The sequence below is a fragment of the Pyxicephalus adspersus genome, chromosome 5 (assembly GCF_032062135.1).
Source record: "Pyxicephalus adspersus chromosome 5, UCB_Pads_2.0, whole genome shotgun sequence".
Classification (NCBI taxonomy): domain Eukaryota; kingdom Metazoa; phylum Chordata; class Amphibia; order Anura; family Pyxicephalidae; genus Pyxicephalus; species Pyxicephalus adspersus.
This window is the reverse complement of record NC_092862.1, coordinates 128,708,100-128,725,056: the sequence shown is the minus strand read 5'-3', so window position 1 is coordinate 128,725,056 and position 16,957 is coordinate 128,708,100. Positions and strand designations below refer to the sequence as shown.

Sequence of the window (16,957 nt, the reverse complement as noted above, 5' to 3'; positions counted from 1 at the left end):
GACTTGAATATTGTCCCCTGTTTAAAGTTGAACTAAATTGACCTTATTCACAGGTACCGACATCTTAACCAGGTCCCTTTCAAGGTTCTTCAGCTATTCTGATTGGCCAGACCGGTATCATGTAATTTTAATGCATATGCATTTCTGGCACCCAGGTTTACCAGGCTCATACAGTTTGTTCTATTGCAGAACAGATGTAGCCTGTCCCTTCTGCAATATAGATAGATCTGTTTTAGCTTTTTAGTTTATTTCCACTTTAGAGTGAATTAAGGATAACAGACATAATTAAAATAAAATAATAATAATTTTACTTACCTCTCTATATTTTCACGCCTGGTTTTCTTTTGGAAACATGATGGTCAATGTCATCCAACCTGCTTCCTGGAAGCCAATCACTCATCCTTGTCTTATAATATGTCTAAACTAAGGTACAGTCACTGGTCTACAAGAGCAAGGACCAGTGGCCATTGCTTTCACCAAGGAAGAAGAAGAAGGAGCTGTGATATCAGTGAAGCTGCCTGGGGGGTTTCAAGAAAAGAAAAACATGCAGAAGTTTTTTAGACAGTTGGGATGTTTGGGGACAGAATAACATTTTAACTGTTGGGATAGGGTATCATTTGATTTAATTGAGCCATATGACTCATTCAGGCCTATTTATAAAGCGAAAAAAACCTGATATTCACCAAACATTCTCCTGTGGATATTTTTTCAGGTCCATGTGTTTTGAATAGTAGGACAGGACATTGCATGTCCCTTTCTGCAAGAAAGACTGTTGATCCTAAATTTGAATACCAGAACTTTAATTGTATCACTTCACAACATTAGTAACAAAATAACCACATCAACTCCATTATTTCTGTATATATATATATATATATATATATATATGTATATGTATATGAGATGATAAAATGATACAATGTAGCTAAATGTAACCTTTATTTCACAAACTATATTACAAGTCACTTCCCAAAATGACCACCAGATGGCAGAATAAAATTAGAAAATACAAGGCTACTTATAGGTAAAGAGTTGTAAGGGCTGGGGGTGATTTCTGATGATTTCTTTACCTGTTCACCATTTTTTCATTTATTCTACCAAAAAATCTTAAATAAATGGAGGTTATTTAAATAACTCTTTTTTTTGCAATTTAGGTTTTAATGTTTTGATGGTGGAACGTATGTCAAAGATTCACTGCATTTTTAAACTATATTTACACTGTATTAAGGGATCACGCACATTCAAAGCACACACAGACACTGCACACACAAATCAGACACCGTAAGGAAACATATAGACCATGCACACAAAGATAACACACAGTCAGGGAATATACAGACATTGCACATTAGATTGTAAGCTCCTCAGGGCAGGGTCCTCTCCACCTCCTGTGTCACTGTCTGTCATTTGCAACCACTATTTAATGTACATCGCTGCAAAATATGTTGGCGCTATATAAATCCTATTTATTAAAAATAATTTGCACATAAAGATCATGCATGCTCAGGGCATACACAGACACCGCATGTAAGGATCACACACAGTCAGAGAACATAAAGACTAAACTCAAAGATTACACACATTTAGAACATATGCACACAAACTTAGAGCACATGCAATTAATGCTCAGACGGAAAGTCTGAACGCACACAGGCAAAGCACACACAGAGCTCATACAATATACATACAATATACAGCACCCACACAGAAAGAGCAAGCACAGTTAGAGCATACAAAGTACACACAGCAGAATGAATACACAAAGCAAATGCACAAAGAGCACACACAGAGAACATGCAATACACAAATTAACTACACACAGGCACAGCACGCACAGTACACAATATTGTGTAATATTATACACAAAATAATTTTTACAATACCACTTTATCGTGTAGAAAGCGATGTAGTAAGTGATTCTACCAGTAAGACACTTCTTGTCCATGGGTGGCAACAATACTGAACTGTATGCTTGCAGTAGCAGTGTTGCCACTCAAGGATGCTCACTTTTGATTTAAACATAACATTTTTTCATTTAGCCATCAGATAGTGCCATGCCAATGTCCACTCCTTTTTTTGCCATTTAGAAATAAAGTGCTTCCTATATTCCATATATTCCCTCTATTGGATTTCGAATAGACACAGACTATAGACACAGACGCAGGTCTTTAGTTGCTATGGGGTAATCCAAGAATTTGCACTTGGAATGAATGCAGGTGGTTTTCTATTGGTCTTTAAAATGTAAATAAAATTAAAATAGTATTATTATTTAATTATTAATAAACAGTATTAATTAATTATACAGTATTACAGTATTAATTATTAATAAACTGAGCTGCATGTGCACCATAGAGATTGCAAACAGGTAAATTTGTTTTATTGCAGAAGAGACACCACCTGTCCTTTCTGCAGTAAGTAACCTCTGTGCTCACAATATTTAATTTTTCTAGTTTAGTTTTACAGTTGTTGTAGCTAACAGTTGGAAAGAGCATTTATTATTATTATTATTATTATTATTATTATTATTATTAATAATAATAATAATAATAATAATAAACATGATGTATATAGCACCAACATATTACGCAGCGCTGTACATTAAGTAGGGGTTGAAAATGATAGATGAATACAGACAGTGACACGGGAGAGGACCCTGCCCCGAAAAACTTACAATCTAGGAGTTGGGGGAAGTATCACACAATAGGAGGGGAGATATGTAGTGGTGGGAAGTAGTGACGGTTTCAAAAGACAGAAGAAGACGGGTGGGCAAGTGTGATAAGATAGGTTTTGAGTGCTCTTTTAAATGAGCAGAAAGTAGGAGCAAGCCGAATGGGATGAGGAAGGCCATTCCAGAGAGTTGGGGCAGCTCTAGAAAAGTCTTGTATCCCTGCATGTGATGAGGTTGTCATTAGTAGGTCATTGGAGGAGTGGAGAGAGCGGCTGGGGTCAGAAAGGTAAGTAGGACAAGAGCTGTGGAGGGATTTGAAGGCAAAGCACAGGAGATGAATTTGATTCTAAGGTGAAATGGAAGCCAATGAAGAGAGCTGCAAAGAGATGCAGCAGAAGAAGACCGCTGTATATTTGTTGAGAGATTGGTCAGATAGAAACCTCTCCAACAGTGATGGAATCTGAGATATTACAATATACTTGTTCCCATTACAGACATGCCAGGCTGGCATACCAGGGCGGTACAAATAGTTAGGGTGTGCAGAAATCTTATTTCATTAATATTGAGTTGTCACTACAATAGGAGATTAATGCTTATCACTTGCTGCAGGTGAAGCTCTCTGACTTTGATCCAAACATAAAATATAACCTACCACCCCTCTGAATGTATTATGTGGCTGCTAAAACATATTGTCAGACTGAGGCCTGAATGAAGCGGAATGCTGTGAGTGACACATTTACATCCTGTGGGCACAGCACAAATCACTGTTAGGGGTCAGCAGAAAGCAGCTTACACATACAAACACCACGGACACAAAACAAATGCCTAGTCAGGAACTGCTGCAAACAAACCACAAATACTTGGAGATTTGGAATAAATGAATGTTCAGACTCCAGCAGCAGACTACAAACCTTAGGCAAAATTTTAACAGAAGAAATAAAATCAATAAAACACATTACATAGAAAAGGGGGAAAATATTAATGTACGAAACTTACAGCAGACAATTATTAACAAATGTCCTTTATTAGTACAGAGTATTTATATAGCGCCAACATATTAGGCAGTGCTGTACAAAGTCCATAGTCATGCCACTAGCTGTCCCTGAAAGTAGCTCACAATCTAATGTCCCTACCATAGTCATATGTCATTAACACAGTCTAAGGGTAAATTTTTGGGGAAGCCAATTATCCTAACTGCATGGTATTGGATTGTGGGAAAACACGGGGAGAACCTGCAAGCTTCATGCAGATAATGTCCTGGTCAAGATTCAATCCTGGGACCCAGCACAGCAAAACCCAGAGTGCTAACCACTGAGCCACCATGCTGCCCCCTATTATTATTACTTTATACCATTATAGCACCGACATATAGTACATAGTCATGTCACTATGAAGGTTGCAATCTACCATATTATTATTATTATTATTATTGTTATTATTATTATTAATAACAATAAACAGGATTTATATAGCACCAACATATTATGCAGCGCTGTACAATAAATAGGGGTTGTAAATGACAGACAGATACAGACAGTGACACTGGAGGAGGAGAGGACCCTGCCCCGAAGAGCTTACAATCTAAGAGGTGGGGGAAGTATCACACAATAGGAGTATCATACCATGGACACAGTCTAATGTCCCTAACAGTTTATTTCTTTGTAGGGGAGGTAAATTAGATCTGTAGGTTTTTGGGAGGAAACCCACACAAGCATGGGAACACACAAATTCCATACACAGAGTTTCCTGCTTAGATGTAAACATGGGGCCCATCAATGCATGCAAAGTCCCACTTTACAAAACAAAGGATCAGCCGGGTGGAAATTGAAGAAGAGGTCAAGCAATGTCCCATCCACAGAAAAACCCATCTTACCTGTCTGATTGTGCCTGTGAGATGTGAAAAAAATAGCGTCGGGCTTAGTGGCCAATAAAACCTGGTAATTCTGGCTTTTCTTGCGTATGCTGGGAATGAATATTGTAAGGAGGAAAAAAGAAAGGAAGATTGTAGAACCCTGCACTTGAATGGGGATAGGTGAGTCCTAAAGCTTTAGGTCTGCTTTAAAAAGGAACTCGAACCTTATTGTTAAATACTTTGCTTAAAGCAAACTAACATGTTTACTTTACATAAAAGGGTATATTACTATTTTTGGGGTGGAGGATTTAAAAAAGTGTAAAGCCTCTTGTGCCAGGAGGCTTCTGGCTGCTCCTTCTGCGCATGCTTGAGATCGAGCATAAGCTTTTTCTTCAATCAGGGAAAAAATGCTGATCTAACGCATACACAGTGAGAGCTGCACTTTCTTTTTTCTTTTTTTTGCAGGCTACATCTCCCAATCTCACCCCTGCGCAGTGTGAAATCCAGTGACGTAGGCAGAAGCAGGTAGAAGAGGAAAGAAGATGGTGGGGCTTCCTCTGAAAACAGATAACTGGACAATGCAGGACCCAATCCAGGAAACCTCGGCAGGGATTGAACAGTAAAGGTGAGTTAATTTTTCTTTTTCTTTTAGTTCAGCTATAAAGGAAAACTCAATGATTTGTTTTTATTTGTTTACAAAAATGATATCTCTCCTCCATTTAACATTCAGAACTATCTATTTGAACGTAGATAGTGATAGTCATCATGGGACCATGAATGAGAGCTGCAGCTTTTATATCTGGATCTTCCAGAAGTAGAACACTTTGCAGAGAGATGACATAAAGCATGGTGACCTGGATGAAGCTTTGATCTTCAAATATGGCAACTTTTTTGCACAAATTAATTCTTTAAAAAATAGTTCTAAGTTCTGAGGGGTGGTAGGAACAGCGATACCCTGCAGGGGGCATCCTACCATCTGCTCAGCAGTCCTAACTGCTCAGCTTTTTCCTATTGAATTAGCATGTGAATAGAGGTAGTCCTTGGGTTACGTGCGAGATAGGGACTGTAGGTTTGTTCTTAAGTTGAATTTGTATGTAAGCCAGAACAGGTACATTATTTTATTAAATGCAATTAGGACAGATGTTTGTCTCAACATATTATTAGGCAGTGTGGTGTCAGTTACTGTATAAAATCCTCACTGTGAGTTAATCAAACAAAGCAAAAAATATCTTTATGGAGACTAGACATTCATTAACTTCTGGAGCAAGCTGTGCTTTGATTTGCAAAAAGAAACAACTGCAGAGTTTGTCTTGGTCATTAAAGAGTTAGAAGATGTTACAGATCAGCTCAGCTCTTAAGATCACCCACAACCTCAGCTGTGTTTAGAAAAAGATTTCTTCTGCAAGTCATGCAAACCGTCCCTCCCAAATCAAGCCTCCGTCCTGCACACGAACGAACAGGGAAGCCCCGTTCGTATCTAGGAGGTGTCTGTATATCAGATGTCCTTAACCCAAGGACTAACTCTAATTGGCAGTAGGCAGAACTATCCCTATAGGTCAGAACAGATCCCTATAGGTCAATGACAAACTCGGCTACCACAAGTGAGGAAGTGCTAACTGCACCACAACCTTACCACCCATCCCAACTTAGCCTAAAGGAAACCTTTAATAAAAGAAATAGGCCGCTATTGTTGACCTTTCAGACTGCACATGCTAGTTACCTGGCTGTCATGATAATTCTTGGGTCTCAAATCAGTTCCATCACTGACAACACATGTGGCCTAATACTTGTTTCATGCCAGAAAAGTCAGAATATCATCAAGTAAATCTGTAATTTGTTCTCAGTTTTAGAAGAAAGAAACTTTTTACATTAATGTAATCTCATCTTAATGTGCAGCAGAGCTCTGGGTGGGGAAAGAAGCAGCACAGGCAGCAAATAAGATCATGGGATGAAGAAGACTGTGCTGACAGATGGAGAAAGTGCAGTAGAATTGAACTCTGTAAAGATTGTAAGCTCTTCGGGGCAGGGTCCTTTCCTCCTGTGCCTCTGTCTGTCTGTCTGTACTCTGTCATTTGCAACCCCTATTTAATTTACAGCGCTGCGTAATATGTTGGCGCTATATAAATCCTGTTCAATAATAATAATATTAATAATAATAATAATAATATTAATTATATTGTTTCTCCTTCTTTGGATGGAGGCGGGTGCATGACAGCCTTGGCTTCTAGTAGAATCAAATCATTCTGGCTGTCATCCTGCATGACATTCATTATAAAATGTGTTTTTTTTTTCAGCACCACAGGCTAAGTCACCATAATGCCTTGTGTTTCTGGACTGCTGCAGCCCACACAAATCACCATATTGCATAGATATTCATAAAATATTGCTTTGTCAATGTTGTCACCTGCTTGCAATAAAGTTTCACATAGAAAAAAAAATAATATATAGGAAACGTCATTGGTTACGCGTATATTGTACCCGTACGTGTTAACGTCAAGCAGTAAGGAGGTTCTGCGCCTGCGCTCTTGCGCAGTGGGTAAGGCGGGGCAGCGCATGCGCGCTCCTGCCGTCAGGACGGGAACTGTGTAGTGCGCGTTCCCGAGTGTCCGCGCCGCCGCTGCGTCGTGCCGTCTGTGTCTGTGTGTGCAGGGGGGGAGATGGACCGCGGGCGCTCGCCCCACTGATATAGCCATATACCGAGCGGAGTGCCCTGCCATTGTTCTCCTAGTAGCTAGTGATAAAGCCGTGTCCCTCCCCCTGTAGAGCCCCGAGCCGCGCCCGCCTGCCGGGTGTCACTTGTCAGCCGCACTCTCGCCTCCACACCCCACTCACACACGGCATTGATGGTAATGTATGCAAGGAAACAACCGAGACTCAGTGATGGGTAACCGAGCTTTTACATCCTATATGCCCCCCCTTCTCCCCCCCTCAGGCGGAGCCGCCATTTTTACTGCGAACCCCCCTTCCGACCCCCCCACCTCACCATTTCCTGCCCGGTGTGATGTCCGCTCCCCCTAACCGCCTTCTCTGTCTTTTCTCCTACAGCTGTCACGACCGAAGGGACTCCCAACCCTACCAGGTACATGGAGCGCAGCCGCTACTCGAGCTCAGGCTTCGGCCTGACGTGTAGGCCTCAGTGCGGAGATCTCGGGGCTCCCCCTTCCTACCGAGTCTGGCTTCCGGCTTCCGGGCCTCTTGTGTATTAGTGGTCAGGCTGAGTGTGAGATCCATTCCCCCGACTGACACAAAGATCAGGATCATGGCAGAAATGTAATGGGGGTGCTTGGAGAACTACAAAGCCCAGGAGTCTTGGGGTATTTTATGCTACAGGTGGTAGAGGATAGCTTAGAATAAATCAGGATAGGCCTGGGGAAGGGAAGTGGTTCTGCTGGAGAATTCTATAGACCGGCATTGATATACAGGAAGGGGCATGCTGGTTATTGTAGTGCCGTAGTCACAGATTAGAGGTGTAACCTGCTAGCATGTCGGTAATGTCACTGTTATGCTTGAGGGAGATTTCCCATCACCTGCCGGGGACCACCCTTCAATGCCCATTGTATGACAGGTGTCGAGGGATAAAGGCCACTATTGGGAGAAACTTTCCCCTTAGTTCTTGTGTTTGTGGCCAGATTTACTTTCAGTTGTGATCAGGAATAGATTATTATTAATAGATTATTTCTCTAAATGGGGAAAAAACTTTTGCCTTTAGTTATAACTAAATGTCTCAGAAACTTCCACTTTAAAGTCTCTTTCAGAGTTTTGTACTGGTGGATAAAAGTCTTTAGGGTATTAGATTAAAATAGTATTGTCCTGGGGAAAGGAGAATTACATGGTCATGTGTTCAGCTTTGACATAGAGAAGGGTGCTTGCTGCGAATTGTAGAACCCCGCTTGTGGTGTTGCTGTAGTTTAGTCTCACTGTTGTTGGTATGGAGCAGAGGGAAGCTGACTATGCTGGAAGACTACATAGACCAGCATGCAGCATTGACTTGAAGAACCACAAACTGGGCACTAGGTTTTATTCTAACTTCTTGTTAGTATGGACTTCAGCATTGACATATAGGAGGGTGCTTGTTAAGATTTGAAGAACGCCGGTTGTGGTATTCCTGTAGTTTATTCTCACTTTGAGACCAGAGAGAAGCTGATTATGCTGGAAGACTACATAGACCAGCATGCAGCATTGACTTGTAGAACCACAAATTGGGTGCTAGATTTTATTCAAACTTCCTTTTAGTATGGACTTCAGCATTGACATGGGGGGGGGGGGGGGGGGGGGGCTTGCTGTTAGTGCTGGAAGACTACATTGTCCAGCATGCAGCATTAAATTGAGTGTCTGTTGTTATTGTAGAACCATAAGTTCGGCAGTGAACTTTATGTGCAGTGCCCCTTATTGTTAGTATGGGAAGCTGATTATTCTGGAAGACTACATAGTCCAGCATGCAGCATTGACTTGTAGAACCCCAAATAGTTCACTAGATTGTTTTCCTTTTTCCTGCTAATATTTACTTGAGGGAAGCTGAATATTCTGGAAGACTACATAGACCAGCATGGAGCATTGACTTGTAGAATGACAAATTGGGTGTTGGATTTGTGTTCAGTATTGACATATAGGAGGGTGCTTGCTGCGATTTGTAGAACCCCGGTTGTGGTATTGCTGTAGTTTCTCACTTCCAGACCACAGAGAAGCTGTTTATTCTGGAAGACTGCATAGTCCAGCATGCAACATTGACTTGTAGAACAACAAATTGGGTGCTAGGTTTTATTCCTACTTCCTGCTAATATGGACGCAGGGGAAGCCTATTATTCTGGAAGACTACAAAGTCCAGCATGCAGCATTGAGTTGTTTCTGCTGTTATTGTAGAACTAAAAATAGGGCACTGAAGTTTATGTGCAGTGCCCCTTATTGTTAGTATGGACTTAAGGGAAGCTGATTATTCTGGAAGAGTACATAGTCCAGCATGCAGCGTTAACTTGTAGAACCTTAAATAGGGCTGTAGATTTTATTCTCACTTCCTGCTAATATGGAGTCAAGGGAAGCTGATTATACTGGAAGACTACATAGTCCAGATGCAGCATTGATATGGAGGACTGTGCCTGCATGCCATTGTAGAACCTCAAATAGAGCACTGCAGTTTATGCCCACTATTCTCATTTCTTGTTAGTATGAACTCTAGAGAAGTCGATAATGCTGCAAGACTACATAGTCCAACATGCAGTATTGAATTGGAGGAAGGTATTTGCCTTTTATTGTAGAACCCTAAATAGGGCACCTTGAGTTTACACTCAATGCCCCTCACTTCCTGCTAATATGGGGAGGAAGGAAGATGATCCTACTGGATAAATTCATCGCATTTAGATAAGTGTTCTTACTGGTAACTATAGAACTAATTGTGGTACCTTGGTAGGTTATTCTTGTTTATTTTTAAGGGAATTTTGGTGTCCTAATGATTTTTTAAACATTTTATAGTGTGTGGGTTGAAGAGTCTTTACAATGTTTTATAGAATAAACCTGGTGAAAGACGATACTCCTAGAGAACTATATAATCCAACAAGAGTAGTTTTAGCTTAGGTAGTCATTAGCAGCATTGTAGGCACCTTGATGTATTAGCTTGTGTGTCCCACTGATCGCTCGTTGGGTTTTGGCTGGTGGATTGCAGTCTGAAATCGCAGTTAGTGTTCCAAGTCCAGGTTCATGTAGAGTTTGGTACAGCTGTTGATCTTATAGGTTTGGTATGCCCAGTTGGCCTAGGAGGATGGTCAGTGCTGGCAATTAGTCAGTTCCTTAACCTTTATTCCCTGATATTTTTGAGGAGCATATGCAATCCCACCTACATATCACTCCATTAGTTTGCAGTGGGTAAGAATGTAATTTAGGTTGATGTCAACCAAGTTCTTTTCTATCTAGTGATGGATGCATGCTTGCCCATGAAATTACCCAGCAGTTTACCCTCCAGCATTTGCTTTGAAGGGAGGACATGCTGCTCATATTTGTACTCTTTCAGTTTATGCTTCCCAAGCATATCTTCTGGCTCTAGGGCATCCAGAAAGTTCCAGTGGATTTTAATACATCTTTGGTGTATTAGATACATTTTAATTACTAGGTAATTGATGTACCTCAGTCATTTTTACTTGCTGAACCTTACTGTTGCATTGTGTTTTTTGTGCTTTCTAGAATTTTGTTATGTGAATCATGTATTAGTTTCAATCGTTTTTATGATCATTGAGAAAAAGTCTGAAGAACTATATGATCCAGCATTGAGTTGGTAGGCTACACTAACACTTCTACATGCCCCACTGTCAGTTTAAATTTATTTCTTCATAGGATATGGCTGGTTGTTTGTAGTCCTAAATCCCTGTAAGAGTTTATGTACACTGACATTATTCACCAGTGTTTGAAAACACTAGTTGTGTGATACATTAAACCTTTTCTTCATCACATCTCAATGGGAAGCATCAGGTTAAACCTGATATTTATTTGCATTGAAGGCAAAATAAGTCAAATATAGCTCATTGTATCAAAACACATGTTTGTACCACTCTGTACCGATATACAGAAGGCAGAACCTGACAGCAGCACACTTGTATGCAAACCCTAGGTTTGGGTTAACGAGCAGTGTGGTAAACTGAAGCGAATGGAATTTACTAAGCCTTGCTTGCCCACCTCGCATAGGAATGTAGCACCTGATGCCTGCTTTTGACAGTTCTGTAGCTGACTTTTTTTTAGTTGGAAATCTGTATTATCTAGTTACTTTTTTTTTCAGTTAGCAAGGGAGAAATTATATCTATAATATATGTGTACATGTGTACATTTTTTTTATTAGATTTCATTAGTATCCTGATAAAGATTTTTGATAAAATGTTCGGCATGCAAAATAGTTATAGGGAGGTTACAGGCTGCAGACGTAAGCCATCAGAGTTTTAGGGGGAAATCGGTTTTATCCATGAAACTCTTTAGATAATCCAACTACATAATTTTGTTTTCTGACAAGTAACAATTTATTTATATCCTTTTAGAAAAAAAATGAATAAAAATACTTACATTTTTATTATTTTGAATAATGACCCTGCATTCCCATGCTTTCTTTTTTTGAGCAGTGCATACAAAGTCAAATATTGACTTCCAGTATTCTATAGCTCTTAATATTTGCATCCACTGATAAGAAATATTTTATATTGACATTGAAAACTTGGTATGCACTAGGATCCAAAATGTAATCTACTGTAGGACTGCTTGTTGTGGCTGACTCTGTTGGCATTTTAGCCGGAACTTTGGTGTGGCAGCCAGAGAACTAGCATTGTCAAGAGGTAAACAATGGCAACCTCTTAACCATTGTGGGAAATAAAAAAGGTAGCAGTGTTCAACCCAGAATTTTTTTTAAGCCGGGTGGGCTGGCAGCCCCAGTATTGTGACCCAACTCTTACCACCTAAAACCACCTAGTAACTACCTAAAAACACCCGGGTGGTTATTAAAAAGTGCCGGGTGGTGCACCTAGCTAAAAGGGGCTGATGAGAACACTGAGGTGGTAATATATATCTTGCTGTAGTAGGGATTTTCCTCCATAAGAGAGATAAGGTTAATTTCAGGTTTTTGTATACAAGCATATGTGTTTGAAGGTATGTGAAGCATTAGGTGTTCTCTAAATGCTTATCCTTAAAGAGGCTAAAAAGCATTACCTTGTAGCAAATATTCAGTGTTCATCTTTCTTAAACTTTTGTAGTACACATAGGTCAAAGCATCAGGTACACTTTAAACATCCCTCCTCAAATAGCACATGCAATGTTTTTCTCTTGCTTTGGGTGTCTTGGTGCTTTTTGTACATGAGACGATTTTTACTTTGCTTATGCGTGGTAAAGGCCCCCTCTGACCACCTTGCACTCTTTTTGCCTTCATTCCCTTATCAATCGCATCTTCTGAATTGGCAGCACAGCTGGCATTAAGTATGGGGTAGAATGTGGTTTGCAAGTGATTGTCTATTTAAATTGCCTTCTTTCCCCAGTCCCTTCACATTAGATTGTTTTGAAATGATCCATTATACAAATTTGCTTGGCTTTGTAATGGACATTTAGTATATCTGTCTTTTTATCAATGTAGTTTCTACTGCCTTTGACATTAAAGATCTGGATTGATTTTGTAGATATTGAAATGGATAGGGTTCTTGCTGATAATGGTTTTAAATAGGTTGGAGAAGTTGGAAAGCTTCCCTTAATATACCAGTGTTGTCATCTGCATTAGATGTATACCTTTCTATATAGCTATATAATTCCAGGGCTTCCCGTTAAGCTTTAACAAGTTTAAGTTAAGTTTACGTTTAACAAGTTAAGCTATATGCAGGATTCTAAAGAGGCAGAAGGATTGGGATTTCTTAATGGTTGTACTTGCAAAAATCACTCACTAAATGTAGATTGCAATGAAAATCTTTTTCTACCCTTTACTGGCTGTAAATATTAGTTAAAGGAATGAGAATCAATTTAGTATTTTTTTTCATACTTTAAATCACTTTACTTTTTTTTTTTTTTTCAATTTAGACTCTTAAATATACATCCAAGGGACACCCAAGCAGTGGTGATCACCGTCATGACAAAATGCGAGACTCTGCAGATCCGTCTCCCCCAAACAAGATGCGAAGGTCAGACAGCCCTGAAAAATATGCTGACAGTGTTGGACATGGGAAGGCCAAGAGTATGCACATTCACCGGGTCCGAGAGAGGGATGGAGGTAGGTTTACAGATTTACACAACTTAGTGCATTAAAGCGATCTCTATCAAAAATAAATTCAATCATTTTAGAAGCCAGCTAGGTTATAACCAGCTGAGCCTTCAAAATTTTGTAAGAAAAAACTAAAGCGGGTTCATCTGAATTACCTTATGTGAACAATCTGTCTCCCAGCACAAATTCACTTCAACTGCGAAGGATGCAAGTAAATAGTTATTCTGGACTACACAGCCTATGTCTGAGGAAAATATTAGGCCAATCACAGACGCAGGAAGTTGGGTTTCTGGTGGAATCTCCCCTGCATTGGTGTTCTCCCCAGTCCTTTTTTTTTTTTTTTTTTTAAGTCATGTGCACACTCAAACTGTTTTTAGGTGTTACTTAAAAGTTGGGTCACAATACGGGGGCCACCCATCCACCTACAGCTTAAAAACATTTCTGCGGAGAACGCTGTTTATGATTGTTTATAGGACCAAACCAACTTGACATAATTTTTTCAGTACATTAAGGCAATCCATATATCAAACCATATAAAATATTTTTACAACTATTTGTTTGGATCAGCTTTCACAGTTTGAGCATAGGCTCCAATGGATCGGCACGGCATATGTCTATTTCAGATATATCCAGGGATAAGGCTTGTGTTACATTTTATTATCCATGTTTGCTACTGTGTTTATTTAGTGCTTTAAATTTACATTAGCAGCATAATTAAAAGTAGAATTGCAATGATTTCATGTAATTAGGCCTCTAGGGCCTAAGCTGTAACGTGCCAAAGAAAACAGAGCAGCTCTGGAAAGTCAATTTAATCTAACTGTAAGAAAAGTGATTCTTAAGGTGAACCTGTGCCCCAGATCTTGCATACTATGAGCTTGTTCACAATGACTGTTGTAAAGTGGTTTGGTTAACACTTTCAATGCCCATCATAACCAGCTACCTACATCCATATATGCTTTTGTCTGTAGTCATTTACAGAGAAGTGTTCTCCCCAACCTCTCTTAGCATGGTGCACCACCCGGCACTTTTCAGTAACCACTCAACAAGTTACTGAAATGTTTGATCACAGTACATGGGCATAGTAAAAAGACGATGGTAAAATGGGATATAATAAGGGGATGGGCATTACATATTTGGAACAAACTATAGGGGTGTTAAAAAGAGTTATAGGGGTTAACGGATTCCTAGGGCAACAAAAACTGGGAGCACTAAATTTGTCATGTGTTGTGCCCCCTCATCTTTTTGACCACGGACTTATAGTTTTGTCCTACACGTCTGAAAAAGTTTCTCGAGAGAACACTGCAGCAGTTCAGGAGCTTGTTCACCTAATTTGTCCAACTTCAACAAGAGACAACCCACTGCCAAGCATCTTCGAACGTAATGGTTGACAAACGCCTGGTAATTCCCTATCAAAGTGACTCTGAACACTCATTGCTTCAAATCATTGAACACTGGGGATGTGGTTGCTGAGCATTAAAGTGCGCACAAGTGTTATTTAGAAATGGAAGATGAAGGAAATTTTCCCATGGAGTTGTAAGTTTCTTACAGATGTATCATCCTGTGTAGACACATTCATTGCAGCTTGACGCATTCCCCTGCAGTCTCTGACTGCCTTTACTTGAACTGTCAATCACCTTTGATGCCCAGAGTAATTAGATGACAAAACCCCCTTATTTTATGTAGGGGAACCCAGCTGAGCATTCCTAGGAATGATAAAATGTAATGACCTTCTTGACCTTTATTTGCAATATGGCCTGTTTTTACCTTTGAAGTAAATATATCACACAGGACTGGAATCTGCAGAAATGAATCATAATGCCCATGTACTTTGGGCCTTAGTGTACAAAAATCCTGACAAATGGATTACCCAATTAGCATCCAACCATTCCTAACAATGGCCTTGACCAAGTTGTTTCAACGTTGCCTGTCTGAAGAAAGCTTCATTTTACTGTCTCAGACTGCGTATTTAAAGGGACTTCAGTTGTAGTGAAGCTGAGTCGACTCAACTGCATGGTCCCAGAGTTGGTGTGCAGCTCAGGAGTTGGGGCTGCTTTTAGAGGAAATTCTAATTAGGCATATAAACTCTATTCAATAAAATTTCATATCTTTAACATGGTAATGGTTTTTCAAAAGTCAGTTTTGTTGTTTTGAATTCTGCAGCTTTGATTTTAAAGGCACATGGTCAGCCTACCATGATGATCTTTTTTCAGGCACCTGCTTTTGGTGTTAAGGGTGACAATGTTGTGTCCCTGCCTCCAAAATGTGCTCGTGTTGCTGCCCTGTTGCTAACACTTTTAAAGAATACTACAATTCAAATTTTTAAAACAATGTCAGTTTGATGCACACATGTTAAGCAAACTAAATGCAATTCAATCATGGATTGGGTGTACTTAAAGAGACCTTTGATGCAGTATTCCTCTCGTTTGTTTAGACTCAGTTAGTCAATTTGTATTAACCCCCCTAGCGGTATTCCCGAGTCTGACTCAGGGTCGCTTTTACATGCAAAAAAACGGTAATCCCGAGTCAGACTGGGGGTACCTAAAAGCATAAAAAAACCCACTTAACCTTATTCCGTGGCTGTCCCCCGGCGTCCTGCTGGTCCCTGGGGACACGTCTGCCTCCTCCGATCTCGGCCTGCGAAGTGCAGAGACGTCCTACAGGGTTTCCCGGTGACGTCGGTACATGCGTCGGTGCGACCGGGACTTAGCGGCGGGAAATTCAAATAGTTTTGTATTGAATTCAATACAAAATGGCTGTATTGAGTCCAATACAAAGAAATATTCATATAATATATATATATATATATATATATATATATATATATATATTAAATATATATTGCTGTACAGTTATATTACAATACCCATTATTTTTTTAAAGGTTTTGTGTTTTGTTTTTTTTAAAGTTTATCATTAAATTTATTAACTATTAGAAATGTGTTGGTGAGTTATGCCTATGAATTATTGATCTACAATGTAAATTAAATTTCCATGCAAAAAATTGTACCACTTTTTGCATGGAAATTTGGCCAGAATCAGACCGCTAGGGGGATTAATAATGTACATAACAGAAATCACTGTTGTAAAAGTCATTGAACTGATTTCCACTTCACATTCTTTTAAGAGTTGTGATTTTTGTTGAACACTTTTGAAACTTCAAAACTTTTTTTAGTTAGGTTTTGTTATGAAATGTGTACTAATGTGACCAACTAGGGAAAACATGCTTCAGGGAACTAGTGTGTTTTTTATTTTTTTTAAGAAAGCTTTGCATGATGGCCAAGTTCTAATGTTGTCTGTAAGCATCAGGTTTACTTCTGATTCTTCCAAAAACATTGAGATGCATATACTGTGGGAGCTGTCTGGGCCCTGATTGGGTAGACAGGTATGTGTTCACATTAGAAATGGTCTATTTATATGTATTTTTGGTATTCAGTAAATAGTTCTGCAGAAACGCACGGGTAATGTCATGTTGCCCTTGATCCCTCTGCAAACATATTTTCGTCCCGTTCGTCCCGTTTTACTACTTTATCCCGGAGCGGAGGAACCAGCTGCTGCTGCTATCTTCTGGAGTCATCTTCTGGTTTCTTCCGTCATCTTCTGGTTTCTTCCATCATTCAATCACTGCACAGGCACAAGATTGGGTGACACTTCCGCCTGAAAATGTTAAAATGAGAAAAAATGCCGATCTAACTGTGCATGGAGGGCTCCTCTCCTTTTAAACTAAAAAAAAA

General features: G+C 39.6%; 1 protein-coding gene across 3 annotated transcripts in view; it reads left to right on the top strand.

Moving 5' to 3' along the window:
• Positions 1-7,084: 7,084 nt before the first annotated feature.
• The window catches only part of WAC (WW domain containing adaptor with coiled-coil), a 37,002-nt gene continuing 27,129 nt past the window's right edge, over positions 7,085-16,957 (top strand). For 2 of the 3 annotated variants that reach the window (XM_072412675.1, XM_072412673.1), the window contains exons 1-3: positions 7,085-7,404; positions 7,566-7,599; positions 13,047-13,236. In XM_072412675.1, the coding sequence (XP_072268776.1) occupies positions 7,364-7,404; positions 7,566-7,599; positions 13,047-13,236 (265 nt within the window). In that variant the 5' untranslated portion in view covers positions 7,085-7,363. The remainder of the gene's footprint in view (positions 7,405-7,565; positions 7,600-13,046; positions 13,237-16,957) is intronic. The other variant, XM_072412674.1, reaches the window with a different exon arrangement.